The 18,502-nt window shown below is 34.8% G+C and overlaps 1 protein-coding gene across 1 annotated transcript; it reads right to left on the bottom strand.

Moving 5' to 3' along the window:
* Positions 1-3,588: 3,588 nt before the first annotated feature.
* On the bottom strand, positions 3,589-6,997 carry LOC104088122 (G2/mitotic-specific cyclin-1-like). Its single transcript, XM_070196210.1, has 10 exons — positions 6,866-6,997; positions 6,629-6,770; positions 6,503-6,538; positions 6,258-6,303; positions 6,023-6,151; positions 5,799-5,921; positions 4,580-4,669; positions 4,269-4,490; positions 4,084-4,182; positions 3,589-3,771 (listed from the first exon to the last, which is right to left on the bottom strand). Exons 1-10 carry the CDS (start codon positions 6,912-6,914, stop codon positions 3,589-3,591), a joined length of 1,119 nt encoding a protein of 372 aa, XP_070052311.1. The 5' UTR covers positions 6,915-6,997.
* Between the last annotated feature and the right edge of the window lie 11,505 nt (positions 6,998-18,502).

The raw sequence follows: 18,502 nt of genomic DNA, 5'->3' as shown, positions 1-18,502 counted from the left end.
GACTCACATTCCTTTTTATACGGATATATATTTTCAAAAAACTCAGCATTATCTGATTCTATAACCGTATTATTATGAATGTCGGGATTTTCTGATTTATGAACCAGAAATCGATATGCTTTACTATTTGTCACATATCCTATGAAAACACAATCAACGGTTTTCGGTCCTATCTTTACCCTTTTGGGTTTAGGAACTTGCACTTTTGCCAAACACCCCCACACTTTAAAATAATTCAAGTTGGGCTTCCTTCCTTTCCATTGTTCATAAGGAATGGATTGTGTTTTGCTATGGGGCACTCGATTTAATATTCGATTAGCCGTAAGAATGGCTTCCCCCCACAAGTTCTGTGGCAAACCAGAACTTATCAACAACGCATTCATCATCTCCTTTAATGTGCGATTCTTTCTTTCCGCAATCCCATTAGATTGGGGCGTGTAAGGGGCTGTTGTTTGATGAATAATTCCATATTCTAAACATATTTCTTCAAAAGGAGATTCATATTCACCACCCCTATCACTTCTTATCATTTTTACTTTCTTGTTAAGTTGCGTTTCAACTTCATTTTTGTATTGCATGAATGCGTCTATTGCTTCATCTTTACTATTCAGTAAGTAAACATAGCAATATCGAGTACCATCGTCAATAAAAGTTATGAAATACTTCTTTCCACCGCGAGATGGTATTGACTTCATGTCACAAATATCTGTGTGAATTAAGTCTAAAGGATTTGAATTCCTTTCAACTGACTTATAAGGATGTTTAACATACTTAGATTCCACACATATTTGACATTTTGATTTTTCGCATTCAAACTTGGGCAGTACTTCCAAGTTAATCATTTTCCGCAAGGTTTTATAATTGACATGACCCAAACGTACATGCCATAAATCATTTGACTCAAGTAAGTAAGAAGAAGCTGAAATATTATTATTATTTTCAACAACCATTACATTTAGATTGAAAAGGCCCTCGGTGAGGTAACCTTTTCCCACAAATATTCCATTCTTACTAATTACAACCTTGTTGGATACAAAAACGCACTTAAAACCGTGCTTAACAAGAAGTCCAGTAGAGACTAAATTCTTTCTCATTTCGGGAACATGAAGGACATTGTTCAAAGTCATGACCTTGCCAGAAGTCATTTTTAGAAATACCTTCCTATATCCTTCAACTTTTGCTGTTGAAGCATTTCCCATATAAACTGTCTCTCCGGGTTCAGCAAGAGCATAGGTAGCAAAAGCCTCTCTAACTGCACAAACATGGCGAGTGGCTCCTGAATCAAACCACCACAGTTTAGGATTTCCCACCAAGTTACATTCAGAGAGCATGGCACACAAGTTATCAACATCATCATGGTTTACTACCATGTTTGCTTGACCCCTTTTCTTGTCTTTCTTCGGAGCACGACACTCCGTAGATTTGTGTCCGGTTTTCCCACAGTTGTAGCAGTTTCCACTGAACCGCTTCTTGCTTGGGTTGTATTTCGGACCAGAAGCCTTCTTCCTCTTTTTGTTAGCTTCAACAATATTTGCTCCCATTATTGTTGAATTTCCACGGCCTCTCCTTTCAGCAGCTTTATTGTCCTCTTCGATTCTCAACCGAACAATGAGATCTTCAAGGGACATTTCCTTTCGTTTGTGTTTCAAATAATTTTTGAAGTCCTTCCACAACGGAGGCAACTTCTCAATCATTGCTGCTACTTGGAATGCTTCGTTGATTACAAGACCTTCAGCAAGTAGATCATGAATAATCACTTGCAATTCCTGGACTTGAGTAATAACAGACTTGCTATCTATCATTTTGTAGTCCAGAAATTTTGCGGCAACGAATTTCTTCATCCCGGCATCTTCAGTCTTATATTTCTTTTCAAGCGCATTCCACAATTCTTTGGATGTCTCCATGCTACTGTATACATTATACAGATTATCATCCAGTCCGCTAAGAATATAATTCTTGCATAAAAAATCAGAATGCTTCCACGCTTCAATCACGAGAAAGCGTTCATTATCTGGAGTTTTATCCGGCAGATCAGGAACATCTTCCTTGATGAACTTCTGTAGACATAACGTAGTTAAGTAGAAGAACATCTTCTGCTGCCAGCGTTTGAAATCAATCCCGGAAAATTTTTCGGGTTTTTCTGCCGGTGCCAACGCCGGTGTTCGGCTTGTCGTTGCGTTGGCAGTCGCCATCGGAACAGCTTGGTTTTCGTTTTCAGTCATCATCTTTTTCAGAAAAGAATGACACAAACAAACGTTTAATACACGTTTTCAAACTGGAGTAAAAATCACGTAGATTTTAATATCCAACAAAACGCCACGAAGGCTTAACTCTCCAAAACGGGAGTACACAAACCACAAAGGTTTTAGTTTGCAGAATAATAAGAATAACACAAGTACAGAAATAAATATTAAATTCCTTAAGATTGTTATTCCCGGTCAATATTCCTGTATTTGTAAATATTAATTCTGCAAAATATAAGTTAACGTAATGAAACAATAATAATAAATTCGAGCCCACTGAATTCACAGTGTTTCCTTAAGGAATTTAATCCAGTACCCAAGGTAATGGATTATTTCCTCCCAGGATAGAACGAATAACACACTGGTGTAGCGGTACTTCAAACCCCAGTGTTTCGGCGAACACAAAGTTCGGTAGCAAATCACACTTACAGTTGCTTTGTTTGAAGTTAAAAACAATGCAGAACGAAGGAGTATATACTCAGAAAAACGTATGGAAGTTCTGAGAGGAAGGAATGCAATGTATAGCCAATTTGTTGAGCGAATTGTATGTTGAGTTTTTGGTATTTTTCTTCAACATTTGCTGCTCATATATATAGCAGCCAAGAAGGAGTGCAAGACCAAACGTCCACCCTTCATGGTGGAGCAAGCATTACATGTTTGTGGAGCAAGCACTTCATGTTTGTGGAGCAAGCACTTCATGGTGGGAAGACCATTATCCGGCTGCCAAATTATCAATACACGGATTGGAAAATATCCGTTTACAAATACGGATAATCTTACGTTAATATTTACTATTAACAAATAAATTTGGTCCAAAAAATTAATCAATCAATCGTTTGACCAAATCCGAAGCCGAAGCCGAAGCCGAAGCCGAAGCCGAGCGAGCGACGACGACGACGGCGCGAGGCTTGCTTTCTTCTTAACTCTTTAAGAGCTACAAGAAGAGCAATTATATATATACCCACCAAAAATGTCTTCCACTTCCAATATGGGACAATGTCTCATTGTTAAGAGGGAAAACTTAAAATTTTACTCAAAATTTCATTTTCCCTCCATTTCCCATTCACCCTCATTTTAAGAATATTACATCTTAAAATAAAACCTCAACAAATGCCCCCTTCTGTTATTGGATCTGCACCAGAAAAAGTGCTGGCTCATATTTTGCTGCGTAGCCATATTTAGATGTGCTATACTTCCTATGTACTCCTGTTAGTTTCCCTGTTGCTGCCTTTCGGTGGTAGCTCACGATCGATCTTGAGCACTCCCTAAGCAAGAAAAAAAAATGCTAAATCAGACCAATCTTGAGAGGTGAAGTGAGAATCAAACAGAAATATGGAGTTAGTTCTCACAGAAGTTGATCTTCTGAGTAACTTGTATGCCATTCACAGGTTTTATTCCATTGCTTGACACCATAAAGCGTGCACTGAGCTGTATAGACTACCGCAGCAGCCATGAAAGATGGTGGAAACTTAAGCATTTCATATTCCACGAGGCAAAGCTCGATTAAGAAAAAGGACAGGACCTCAAGCTGTTAATAAGAACCAAAGAAGCGTTAATGTGACGTACAATACATTTAACGTGTTGTCATTAAACTTTACCAATTATAATAGTAAAGTCAAAAGAACTATTTTTTTATCACATTAAGTGAATGTCACCAACTATAACATTTAAAGTCACAAGATTATTTTCTGTCACATTATAATAATTGAACTATGTCTGAATTTTCAGAAAATACAAATGACCAGAAGGTCAAATTTCCATCTTTCGTGCTACCGTTTTTTCTTCACTTACGAGCCAAGAGGGACATGAGCCACTATTACAAGTGCCTTCCCACACTAACCTTTTTATCAGCTTGAGCAGCCTTGAGAAATCTTCTCATAAAAACATACGCAGTTGGAACTGACATATTAAACTGCAGTGTATTGAGCATTAATGTTTCCTGCAGTAAAATTAAAGGAATGGATTCAAGTGTCAAGTAAAGTAGAGACACTGCAGTAGTTGTTGATATAATGAGATCAGTATTACCATTTCAAGAACCTCTTTCCTCCTATAGGCGTTGTCCGAAATAATCACCAAATCATCCACTACTGGGACAGAGACCTCTTCATATTTGCATGCTAATAGCATAGCAACCAGCCCAACAAGCTGCAACTTCTTTCTTGCAACTGTTTGCTTCTCCAAAAATCTGTCTATCGAATTAACGGTCAAGAATAACGTCTCTTCCCTGAGCTCAAACTTGTGATGTACCTGTTTGTTTAGAAAGTTAACATCACAATGAAATACTAACTTAATTCCACTACCTGATAATTTTCATTGTGAAGAAGCATCAAATATACCTCAATGAGCCAGTCTACTAATATAGCTCTCATCCTTTCATTGATATCAAACTGTTGTGTCATATAGTTTGGTGAAACACAGCTATAACCCTGAAATGCAAATGGCCAATATCAATTACAGCTGCCAATCTTGAATCTAATTAAATTCCAACGCCTCGTTCAACTACCCCTTAGTTAAGTTAGCCTCATGAAATGCATGGAGTTGGTTTTTCAACTCTAAACTAACATGCTTCTTTAAAAATGAAAAAAGGTAAAATCTTTGTGCAAGGTGTTTAATTGCGTTTAATGTGAATATGTTATGTTAGTTAAGGAAAGGGGCTATTGATAATAAAAGTTTACATAAAAAGGGGAAGGTTGATAGTTTTAATGGACAATGAATTTAGCATTTGAAAAACTATCTATCCATCGATGGCCAGTTAATAATTAAGATAGGAAGGGAAGAACACTTTATAGTCTTGCTGAGAGGGAGATAATATTTTTACTTAACGTTGGAAACCTAGAAATCATTTACAATCATTTTTCATTTGAAAATGCAATTAATGATCAATCCTAGTAAAGCTGGTGTTTGAACAGAGGCAACAGACATGATAAGTTGGATCTGCCCTTGCCTCATTAAATGTGAGATTTACCCTGGCAAAACTGTAAAAATTTTATTCAAACTAGAACAGCTTAGGTTGTGCCCAGTGTTTGTGTACAGATACTCCCTCCGTCCAAGTTTCGTTGTCCATTATACTAAAAAAAGATAGTCTATTTTTACTTGTCCATTATACTAAAAAAGATAGTCTATTTTTACTTGTCCATTATACTAAAAAAGATAGTCTATTTTTACTTGTCCAGTTTGAAAAACCAATCAACTATTTTATACCTATTTTACCTTTCTTGTTAAGTACTACTTAATTATTTCCAATTCATTTTCCAACATATAATAAATAAGGGTGATATAGTAAAATTGCCATGTTATCTATTGTTTCTTAAGAGGTGTGCGAAGTCAATTATGAACAAGTAAACTTAAACGAAAGGAGTATTTCACACCATCGGGTTAAGTCAACCTAAAATTACAGCTAACTTTTCATAGCAAGTCTAAGAAGGTAACTCGGAAAATAGATTAAATAATCTGTTATATCTACTAACAGTGTAAAATTTTACACTGTTAGTTAGTGTATATAACTTAGATCCTTCATTTCTAACAGAACCAGAAGAACCTGAATGGAGGACTGACCTCCATTTTTCTGTAGTTGGGGTACAGATCATTCACATAGTCAACAACTGCAAGTGGGTTCTTTGCATCATCACTGTCAATATCTATTAGTGCCTCCTCAAATATATCCTCCATTTGAATCTCCTGCAGAAATTTACAAAGTTAGCTGTTTAATTAAGTATACACAAAAAACAACTCATTAAAACATCAAACACAAATAAACAAGAAAGGGAAACTCTTTTTACCATTTCTGTCTTGTCATTTGAAAATGTTGCTTCTTGTTCCAAAGACATAGGCATGAGTTGGTCTTTAGCTGCCACATGTTCCTCCCAAATCCTAAAATCTTCAGCTGCTAGTTTTGGTTTCTTTGTTTCCTGTTCAACATCATTGTGCCTGACTTCAACTTTTAAGCTATTTGACACTTTAATTTAACCAAAAAGAAATCAACTATTTTTACTCCATGATATCGAAATTTTGTACCTCGGGGTAATGCTGGTGTGAGCTAGCAATTGGTGCAGTCAATTTCCTTCATGTTAAAAAGTTACACAGCTTTATGTATCAGTCAAGCACTATATATATATATATATATATATATATATATATATATATATATATGATTCCAATTCCACTTATAACCTCTTGATTACTGGGATGTGTCCAAATGGGCAAGTGAGCTGAAATTTAAATATACAAAATTCATAGAAATGGAAGTTTTACTGACTAACCTCGTAGGATTCTTATCGTAGATGATTCCATTTGCACTGAAAGCAAGAAAATTTTAGCACCAGATTAAAAATGAAACTCAGAAAACATAAAAAGTGAAAACTCTAAAGTTGGGAGCCAAGTATTACTGTGATAATCCTCTCTTGTTAACAACACAACGATATGGATTAGGTCCTAACAAATTCTGATTAATCACTCTCAGTGCTCTTCTGTTGTGTCTTGTCTCCACTCCAAAGTCAAACTTGTTGTTTCCCATTTCTGCCTCACCACCTTTCATTCATAATAATAACAATGACAATGATAAAATTTTTAGGGGAAAAAAGACCATCTTTTATAAAACTGGCATTTTTATAACAACAACATACCCAATGATTTTCCACAAGTGGACTGATTCTCATCGTCAGATATATCCATGTTTTTTTTTCCTTGAGTAGGAAAGAACAAATGAAGAATGAGATTGATAGCAAAAATTAAAGAAAGAAGCAAGAAAGAGGGGGGGGGGGGGGGTGAGGAGGATAGGATTAATGGGCGAAAACGATGGGTATATGTCTGGTGAAACACAAGGGATATCTTTATATATTCAAATGAAACGGCTAATGAAATATGGCCGTTGTGAAAGATTTTCACAATTTCGCCTACACCAGCTAGGCATATGTGGCGAATGAAGTTTAAGGGAGACGTTACTTTCAAATTAGTCTAAAAATGTAATGTGCTAAATTACTTTCCTTTGACTTCCTAAGTTAATAGGATTCTGAGTTATTATTATACCATCGGTATAGTTTAATATATTACGTACAGGGGATTATTTAATTTACGCTATTATCAAAGTTAATAAGTTATAGTTGCCCTAGATAATTATATATAATTGACTTTTAAATAATAGTTTGATTAATACTATAACAGTGTTTATGTTGTCACTTGTCAGTGTATAAAATAAAACTTCAAATAAAGTTAATGAGGTTTGCACTTTTAGGAAGATAACCGTGAAATATAGAATGCGCTCTCGCGCGCCCACTTTTGGCTCCTTCCTACTTTTTGCTCTTTCTTTCTTTTCGACCAATGACCATGGATGATCAAGTTTTCAATCCACTTTCTTTCTAGTACAAGCGCTAAATTTTTAGCATGACAAGACTATAGTATCATTTTCCTTTATGTCTAGACTATAATTTAAATGATTTAAGAAATCATTGAATTTTTTTACTAAATTATTCTTGTTAATGATTATTAAAGTTATAACTTCAATTAATTTGGACAGTATGGGTACTTAATACTAAGGGTAATATTGAAAGAGAATAATAAATTTATTTTGATTTGTTTAAATAGACAAGTACAACAATAACAACGATACAGTATAATCTCACAAGTGGAGTCTGAGAAGGGTAGTGTGTACGCATGCCTTACTCCCTACCCCGATAGAGTTGAGATGTTATTTCCGATATACGCTCGGCTTGAGAAGATGGAAAAGACGACGAAAAGATTTATTTTTGGTATAAAGGACTAATAAAAAGGACGTGAGAGTAAATTTGAATTAAATTTTTCGTAAGTATGATGAGTTGCTTGGTAATATTAATAACATCATAAATGAACTGGATTTTATCCTTCAACACTTATCATTGAATAACTTTGTAATTTTGATTCAAATTATTGTACTGAAAAATAATTAACTAACTGAAATCATGAACGAAAGAAAATCATAAATGAAGTTGACTTCTGTATTAGCATATTCACAATATTACGGGACGTAATTATAAAAGATTTAGATCTTCAAACCATCACATTTTCAATGTTGATCATTAATAAGTTGGTGGGGGTACTCCAAGAGAGGATTAAAAACTATTAGGATCGGGAACCCGGGTAGTGCAGAATTTGGTCAAACAACGGTATAATGACAATAACAAAGACAATGGAAGTTGATAATAACGCCAATTAAAGAAGATAAGGAAGACACAAATTTAACGTGGTTCGGTCAAGGTGACCTACCTCCACATGCGGAGAGGAGCAATTTTACTATACCAACAAGAATACAAAAGAGAGTACAAAATTATAGTAAATACTCTAATTAATCCCAAATACCCCAAGAGAATAACCTCACAAGATCACTCCAAAGAAAGGGTTCACACAAGTGTTTCCCGACACTAACTCTCTTACAAAATACTCTATAATGAAATAAAGGAGGAGAAAGAAAGACAAGAGTGAAAAGCTCTTGAATTGGTGTGTTTTCAAATGAGGAAAAACTCCTCTATTTATAGCAAAAAATTCTTGGCCGAATAATGAATATTATATCATGGCAAATGTCATGATCCACAAATTTATTATAATGGATATTATGTCATGGCAAATGTCATGAACCACAAATTTGTTATAATGGATATTATGTCATGGCAAATGTCATAAAAATTTGGCCATATTACAAATCTCCATCTTGGCCTAATTTTGGTATATATTGTAAATTTGCTCCACCTTCTCCGCAAAAATCCCAATGAGCAAAATCATTCTTTATAAATGCCAATCAAGTTCAGGCAAAGCTTGAACTTGGACACTGGAAGAGGTTTTGTGAACATGTCAGCAGGATTGTCTCTAGTGTTGATCTTATGAAGAGAGACTTTTCTTTCAGCAATGGTTTCTCGGATGAAATGATAATTTATATCAATGTGCTTCGTCCTCTCATGATACATTTGATCTTTAGTCAAGTGAATGGCACTTTGACTATCACAAAAAATGGTAATACCACTTTGGTGTAAACTGAGTTCCGCAAATAAACCCTTTAACCATAAAGCTTCTTTGATCGCCTCAGTCACTGCCATATATTCTGCTTCGGTAGTAGATAAAGTTACTACATGTTGTAATGTAGCTTTCCAACTAATAACGCCACCACCAATGCAAAATACACAGCCTGTCAGTGATCTTCTTTTGTCAGGATCACTTGCATAATCTGAGTCTACAAAACCAACCAAAGTGTTAGTATTTCTCCCAAACTCCAAACATGAGTTTGAAATACCTCGTAAGTATCTGATAATCCATTTCACATCATGCCAATGTACTTTACCAGGGCAAGCCATATACCGGCTTACCACGCTCACTGCTTGTGAAATGTCTGGACGTGTACAAACCATTGCATACATAATACTGCAGACTGCACTGGAATAAGGAACTTGTGCCATGTACCTCTCTTCTTCCTCTGACTGCGGAGACTGAGCAGCTGATAACTTAAAATGAGCAGCAAGAGGGGTACTAACTGGTTTAGCATCGTTCAAGCCAAACCTCTCTAAGACTTTCTCCAAGTACTTCTTCTGAGTCAGAAATAGCCTGTTGGCTTTTCGATCTCTTTTTATCTCCATGCCAAGGATTTTCTTAGTTGCTCCCAAATTTTTCATCTCAAATTCACTTTTCAGCTGACTTTTCAAATTGTGAATTTCTGTTAAATCCTTAGCATCAATGAGCATGTCATCAACATATAATAATAGGTACACAAATGAACCATTATTTAACTTCCGGAAGTAAACACAATTATCATACATGCTCCTCGAATAACCATGACCCAACATAAAGGAATCAAACCTTTTATACCATTGTCTTTGAGACTGCTTTAATCCGTACAAGGATTTCTTCAACAAGCAAACATGATCTTCTTTTCCTTCAATTTCAAATCCTTCGGGTTGATGCATGTATATTTGTTCCTCAAGTTCGCCGTGTAAGAAAGTTGTCTTAACATCAAGTTGTTCTAATTCCAAATCATACATGGCAACGAAGGCAACCAAGACACGAATAGAGCTATGTTTAACAACATGTGAGAAAATATCATTAAAATCAACTCCTTGTACCTGACTATAGCCTTTTGCAACTAATTGTGCCTTATACCTTGCATCTTCAACCCCTGGAATGCCATCCTTTTTCTTGAAGACCCATTTGTAACCAACAATTCTTTTTCCTGATGGCGGCTTCACAAGAGACCAAGTACCATTCTTGTGGAGAGACTCAATTTCCTTATTCATTGCAATCAGCCACTTGGCTGAGTTAGCACCAGAAACTACTTCTGAATATTTTGATGGTTCTTCAATTTCTTCAGTTTCCTGTGCAACTGAAAAAGCAAATGCAACATAATCTCCAAACCTTAATAGTTGTTTACCTTCTCTTCTTGGTCTATGTTTGGCTATAGAATACTCCACTTCTTCTGGTTCAACTTCAGGAGTCTCAACTTCAAGAATTTCAGCTTTTGTCTCAACTTCAGGAGTTTCAACTGTATTTTGCTCCAAAGTTGATGAGCTTGGCTCCGAAGGAATGCCAATCTTAATCTCCACCTGGTTTTGTGTACTCTTTCCTTTATCTGTATTACAAGAACTATAAGACTCTTTTCTAGAATGTAACATAGAGGATTCATCAAAGGCTACATCTCTGCTAATTATAAATTTTGGTATCGTGGGATCAGGATACCATAGTCGATATCCTTTCACCCCAGATGCATACCCAAGGAAAATACACTTTTTAGCCCTTGGCTCTAATTTTTCATCATTTACATGCATGTATGCAGGGCAACCAAATATCTTTAAATCAGAATAATTAGCAGGAGTACCTGACCACATTTCCTCTAGAGTCTTAAAGTTCAAAGGTACAGAAGGAGCTCGGTTGACTATATAACAAGCTGTAGAGATAGCTTCTGCCCAAAAGGCGTTTGTCAACCCAACATTTGAAATCATGCAACGAGCCCTTTCCAAAAGAGTTCTATTCATCTTTTCTGCCACACCATTTTGCTGAGGTGTCATTCTCACAGTACGATATCGAGCAATTCCTTCATTCTTGTAAAATTCGTTGAATTCATCATTACAAAATTCCAAGCCATTATCTGTTCTAAGCCGCTTAACCTGTTTTCCTGCTTGCTTCTCAATCAAAACTTTCCATTGTTTGAAATTTAAGAAAATATCACTTTTATTTTTCAAGAAATAAACCCAAACTTTTCTTGAATAATCATCAATGAAAGTTAACATATACCTGGCACCACCTTTTGATAGGGTACGTGAAGGACCCCAAAGATCTGAATGAATGTAATTCAAAGTACCTTTTGTTCTATGAATCGCTGGAGATTTGAAGATGACTCTTTTCTGCTTCCCGAACACACAATGTTCACAGAACTCCATATTTCCGGTACTTTGGCCACATAAGAAACCTCTTTTACTAAGGATGGAAAGACCTTTTTCACTCATATGCCCCAATTGCATATGCCACAATTTGGTGATGTCAGAATCTGATTTATCTGATATTGAAACTGCAACAGCACCTGTAACAGTAGATTCCAAAAGAGTATACAATGTACCAGATCTGCGTGCTTTCATGATCACAAGAGCACCATGAGAAATTTTCAAAACTCCACCTTCACCTGTGTACTTGCACCCAAGAGATTCTAGAGTGCCCAAAGAGATGAGATTTTTCTTCAAGTCAGGAACATGTCTAACATCGGTGAGAGTTCTCACCACACCATCGTGTATTTTGATTCGGACTGTACCTTTTCCAATAACTTTGCAGGCGGCATTGTTGCCCATCAAGACAACTCCACCTCCAATAGATTCATATGTGGTAAATAAATTCCGATTGGGACACATATGATAAGAACAACCCGAATCTAAAATCTACTCATTGTTTTTTGTGCTCATTTTTCTTTTCTGTATGCTTTTCTTTGTTTTTCAATTTAAAGTATTCAGAAATAATGTGACCTTTCTTATGACAATATTTGCACATGACATTTCTGTATCTGGATTTTGACCTTGATTTAGGTTTTTCACTACTTGAATCTTTCTTATTGGATCTACTTCTTATGAATAAGCCTTCCCCTTGGTTCCCACTAGTTTCCCCAGTAATATCTCTATCTATTTATTCTTTTGATTTCAAAATAGATTTGATATCTTTATAAGAGATATTATCCTTTCCATAAAGCATAGTATCTCTTATATGTTTAAACGACTGGGATAAGGAAACAAGCAATAACATAGCTTGATCCTTATCTTTGATTTCAGCATCTATGTTACTTAAATCCATAAGAAGAGAATCAAAAGTATCAAGATGAGTAAGTATAGAGGTACCTTCGGCCATACGAAAAGTGTAGAGTTTTTGCTTTAGGTAAAGTCTGTTTTCTACTGTTCTTTTCATATATAGGGTTTTAAGTTTTTTCCATATGCCTTCGGCTGAGCTTTCTGCTGCAACTTCACGCAAAACCTCATTTGAAAGATTTAAAATAATACCTGCTTTTACCTTTTTGTCTATGACAGCAAACTCCTTATCCATCATTTTATCCGGCATCTTCTTCTTTCCTTGCAGTGCCAAATCTAAGCCATCCTGAATTAGGATAGCTTCCATCTTTAATTGCCACATTCCGAAGTTTGCACTTCGGTCAAATTTCTCAACATAAGACTTTGTTAGAGTCATTTTGGCTATTTAAATTAACTCGATTAGATCTGGCTCTGATACCAATTTGTTAGGATCGGGAACCTGGGTAGTGCAGAATTTAGTCAAACAACGGTATAATGACAATAACAAAGACAATGGAAGTTGATAATAACGCCAATTAAAGAAGATAAGGAAGACACAAATTTAACGTGGTTCGGTCAAGGTGACCTACCTCCACATGCGGAGAGGAGCAATTTTACTATACCAACAAGAATACAAAAGAGAGTACAAAATTAGAGTAAATACTCTAATTAATCCCAAATACCCCAAGAGAATAACCTCACAAGATCACTCCAAAGACAGGGTTCACACAAGTGTTTCCCGACACTAACTCTCTTATAAAATACTCTATAATGAAATAAAGGAGGAGAAAGAAAGACAAGAGTGAAAAGCTCTTGAATTGGTGTGTTTTCAAATGAGGAGAAACTCCTCTATTTATAGCAAGAAATTCTTGGCCGAATAATGAATATTATATCATGGCAAATGTCATGATCCACAAATTTGTTATAATGGATATTATGTCATGGCAAATGTCATGAACCACAAATTTGTTATAATGGATATTATGTCATGGCAAATGTCATGAAAATTTGGTCATATTACAAAAACCATTACGTGTTCAAATAAGTACATAATTGAAGCCGACTTATAACGTAAATGGATTAAAGTTATAACATATTTTGATAGTGCAAATAATTTTTACATTATTAGCATATAGTTTAACTTGTGATAGCTAGTAAGTTCGTTGTCATCTTAATCGGATTACCTATAAATAGCATGCTTGTGTAAATATATATTTCTTATTACAAAAAATATAAACTCATAAGAAATTATACAATCAAGAAATCCAAAATTTTGTCTGAATTCTCCATCGGGGGACATCATATTAGATCAATATATACCAAAATCCAAAAAATCCACCGCAAAAAAATGGCATCAAAAGATAAAGGAATAAAGCTTGGGGGTCACATCTACTTAATTTTGAGAGCTCTGGAGAGAGGATTTCTTAGTTTGGGGAAAATGAGAAATGGATATTGCTTTTCAAAGGTTGTGGAAATGGAGGTGAAGGAATGGGCAATGAGGGTAGCCACGAACCATCATAACTCTAGTTGGTTGAGGGGCTAAAGTCCACATATTAATTAGTTTGAGGACCACTTCAGTAGTTTGAAAATGGTGGTAAAAGAGATAAGTTTAATTAATTATATATTGTCCAGTTGGAAAATGACATTTGTAAATATTAGTCAAATTTCTAATTTATTTCGTCTCCCACGCGGTCTCAAGAAATTGTTTATAGTGATTTATAGGTTCAATTAAGAAGAGCAATAGTTGTACAGACTACAGAGGCACGTAATTAGTACAATTTCTGGAATCACTTCCCTATTATCTGCAACTAATCTTACATGTTACTCCTAAACGAACATTTGCAGGATTTAACAATCCAATTATTATTTCTGAAAATAGTAAAATCCTTTGAGTGCAACTTATTATTTCAATCACAAACTCTAAAAGAAGCTCAACTTCCAAAGAATGAGCTATCCCATGTCAAATTCGGTATAGAATGAAATCATTTCTTATTTCATTTATAATAAAGTTTATAATCACAATAAGTACAATTGAACCATAGATACTCACTGCTAAAAATCCCTATAAAACCGTCCGAAAAAAGTCTATCAAAATCTGTCGGTAATGGCCAATAACCGTCTAAATTGCGACCATTTACGTGTGGTCGGTATTTTCAAGGTTGGAAGAGCATACCGATCAAAGTCGATCGGAAGTTACCGACCAATGTCGGTCGGTATGCTATACACGACCATCTCACAATTTAGTTGAATTACCGACCAATATTGGTCGAAATATTATTTTAATAATTTAATTTTACCGACCAACGTTGGTCGGTGTTCTAAATTTATTAATTTTGTTTACCGACCAACTTTGGTTGGTAATGAAAAATAAATTAAACTATCATATTTTATATATGGACCAACGTCGGTCGATATTAGAAAATTTATAGTTTTTATAAATAATTAAAATTTAATATTATCGACCGTCGTTGGTTGGTAATATGGACATGGCAGCCAACTTAATGTTGAATTTCTAGGAATTTAATGTGCATTAACTAACCAACATTGGTCGGTATTTTACAATTTAAATTTTTTTTTATTAGTTACTGACCAATGTAGGTCGATTTTTTGGGATTAATTTTGGCAAAGAATGCATGTTTTGGTAGCTATACCACCTGCCAAATAAAAACAGCATACCAATACCCCCAATTCATATCAAATAACCCCCAATTCACCACATACAATCCCTATTTCACTACAAATCCAACTAAACATCCAATTAATACTTTAAAACTAACAAAGTTCAATTAAACATCATTCAAAACCAAGCAAAAACTATGTAACTACAACAAATTCAAAATTGTTCAATCTAATTCAAAACTAGTTCTATTAGTCTAGTTCAAAGTATATCAAAGTATTGGTCAAGGGGTGTTTTCTGCAACATCATCACCATCTGGTGAACCTTTATCTACAAGGCGGTAAACGGTCTTGTGAAGGACAGGAAGAACGATCACGGGGGGGAGGAACGATCACGGGGAGGACGGGAGGACCGATCACGTGGAGGTCGAGCCTGTGGCGATGACTCACGAGACCAAGGCAACAAAAAAGCTCTAGTAGAAAGGAGAGTTCTGATCTAAACTTGCATACCAAGGAATTGAGCATCTCTAAGCCTTTCTCTTTCCTTGTCGCTTCTAGCTCGGATGTAAGCCTTGTCACTGTCTCCTACATAGCCGAGAGACTCTCCCTATTAAGTGCCTCGCCCTATGAGAAAATCCATGTTCCTTGCATTCCACACCTGTAGCGATGAAATTTTTTCTCAGGAAGCCCGTATACCTTCCCCTTTTTTGGACCGCCAACAACCTCCAACCATATTCTTTCAGCATCCTTGTCCGAAGGTTGATATTTGGGTCAACAAGTTCACTCATAAGGTCAATAAAAGAGTCCATGGCCGCTTGAGAAATATTCCAATCAGATTTAATACTTAGTAATCTAACCACAACAGACAGCTCGGAGTGCGAACTTCCTTCACGTAGTGGACGACTAGCTTCCTCTAACTATTCATAAAAATATTTTGCATCATCATTAGGAGTTTGTTCAACATTTTCATTGGGCTCACCCCCGGAGTGCATCCCAAAAGCATCTGCAACCATATCATGAATTCTAGAATCTTGATTTCTAATCTCCACTGACTTACTACTTTCACCAACAACCATGTTATGAAATATTCCACGGCTACCATCGATCTCTCCGGGATTAGTTCACACAAAGTAATTCTCTATAAATCCCTTCCTATAAAGATGAAGCTTAACTTCCTCCGATTTTTTAAACGTCACACAATCGCACTTGACACAAGGGCACCTAATTACTCCTTCAATTTGGTATGATGAAAGTGACATTGCATGTCTAATAAAATCATCAACCCCTTCTACAAAATCCTCCCTCAATCCCCACCGATTAAGATAATTCCTGTTGTACATCCAAGTATGTTCCATCTATACAAATAAAATAAAAATAAATTGAGATATTTCCATAAGTATTAAAACTACTTAATTTATTCTATAATTATAAATTAATTAAATTATTTTTAATTAATTAAGATAATTAATTTTTACTAATTATACCAAAATTAAATTATAGTAAATATAATTAATTATGATTCATTCAATTTAAACATAAACTATAAGTTCAATTCATACCCAAAAGGTTCAACACTTATCCCTAAAAGTTCAATTCATATCCAAAAAGTTCAACCATTACCCCTAAAAGTTCAATTCATATCCTAAAAGTTTAACCCATACCCTATATAATTCAATTAATACCCTAAACAATTCAATTAACCTCACAAAATACAAGCTCTATCCAAAAGGTTCAACACTTACCCCTAAAAATTCAATTCATACCCTAAAAGTTCAATTCACAAGAACAAATCCTAAAAACTCAATTTAATTCAAAGTTAAACATTCAATTCCTAACTAAACTACTCAAGTCAATACAAACTTAAACATTCAATTTACACCCTAGGTAATCAATTCAATTTTAACATGACCTAAACCATAGATTTCAATCAAATTCAAGGTTAAACAATCAATTTATAACAATAATTAACTAATTCATAACTAATTAATAAAATATTAAAATTATACAAACAATGTAAGTTCAAATTGAAGCATGAAATTTTTAGGAGGTGGAGGAGGAGGGGCAGTGGAGGCAGTAGTAGCGGCAGTGGCGGCGGCGGGGGCAGTGGCAATAGTAGCAGCGGCAGCGGCGGGGGCAGTGGGGACACGGGGGCAGTGGCGACGTGGGGTGGGGAATGGGATTTGTGTGAGGGAAATAGATAAGGAGTGGGGGAAGGGTGTTGTGTATGCGAGGGAGAAGAGAGCGGGGAGTTAGAAAATTTTGAGAAGAGAATAAGAGAAATGAGGAGGAAAATCCTGTATTTCAGATATGGAATTAAAGGTACCGACCGACGTCGGTCAATACACTTAAATGACCATTGACTGTGTTTGACCACAGTTAACCAACCGACTTCGGTCGGTTATTTTTTTTTTAAAATCTAAATTAATTATTTTGTGTTATTATATTTTAAAATATTATAAACTTTAAAAAAATTATAAACTATAAGCATATATTTTATTCACATATATATTTACTAATAAATAATTATAAACTATAAGAATAATCTTTATAAATAATTATATTAACTAATTACTTTTAATAAATTATAAGCATATATTTTATTCACACATATATATAATTAATCAATCATAATAAAAAAACAAATAAAGGTATATATATGAAACGTTTATTTTATTCGAATTTTACATTTCGTCTTATATATTCATTCGTTTTATAACTAATTATAAATTACATAAATTAATAAATATCGGTCAAGACATTTTACCTTTTGTATTCATCTATCTAAGTTAATTTTCTAAGTTATAATTAAGTATATGAGTCATTTCACACACACAAACACACACACACACACACACACACACACACACACACACACACACACACACACACACATACATTATATTGTAATTGAGGATCAATCACATACATTACTACGTATGAAAACTTGATCAATTGATGAATTGGTAAACCAATATTATTTTATTTTAAATATGTGTTATTGATTGTTATATTAACTCGTTTACTTAATGCTTATAGCTTTTTTTTGTTTATTTAATTTGTGATTCATATATACATATCAAAAAAGTTTAGTATTCTTCTATATTTCATTCATTCATCACTAATAATGCATGACATAGATTAATCGATATAGGTCGAGACGTTTTGTTTTTAATATTCATCGATATAGATCGAGATATTTTGTTTTTAATATTTATTGATGCATCTAAGTAAGTTATAAGTTGATGGATCAATTTACAAATAGATATATTTGATGATGATCAATTATATATACTAATTAGATTATTGCTTCTTCACAAGTCTATTCCCAAATGCGTTTTTAGATGCGGCTATACCTCTCTCTATATATAT

Source organism: Nicotiana tomentosiformis, chromosome 2 (genome assembly GCF_000390325.3).
Source record: "Nicotiana tomentosiformis chromosome 2, ASM39032v3, whole genome shotgun sequence".
NCBI classification, from domain to species: Eukaryota; Viridiplantae; Streptophyta; class Magnoliopsida; order Solanales; family Solanaceae; genus Nicotiana; species Nicotiana tomentosiformis.
The sequence above is the reverse complement of the archived record's forward strand: the minus strand, read 5'-3'. Positions and strand labels throughout refer to the sequence as shown.

Excerpts from the sequence above, each read along its gene's own strand:
- LOC104088122 (XM_070196210.1), bottom strand. The coding sequence starts at position 6,914 with ATGGATATATCTGACGATGAGAATCAGTCCACTTGTGGAAAATCATTG. Across the intron at positions 6,539-6,628 it reads AACAAGAGAGGATTATCACA|TGCAAATGGAATCATCTACG; the intron begins GTAATACTTGGC and ends TCTTGCTTTCAG. Across the intron at positions 6,304-6,502 it reads TACGATAAGAATCCTACGAG|GAAATTGACTGCACCAATTG; the intron begins GTTAGTCAGTAA and ends TTTAACATGAAG.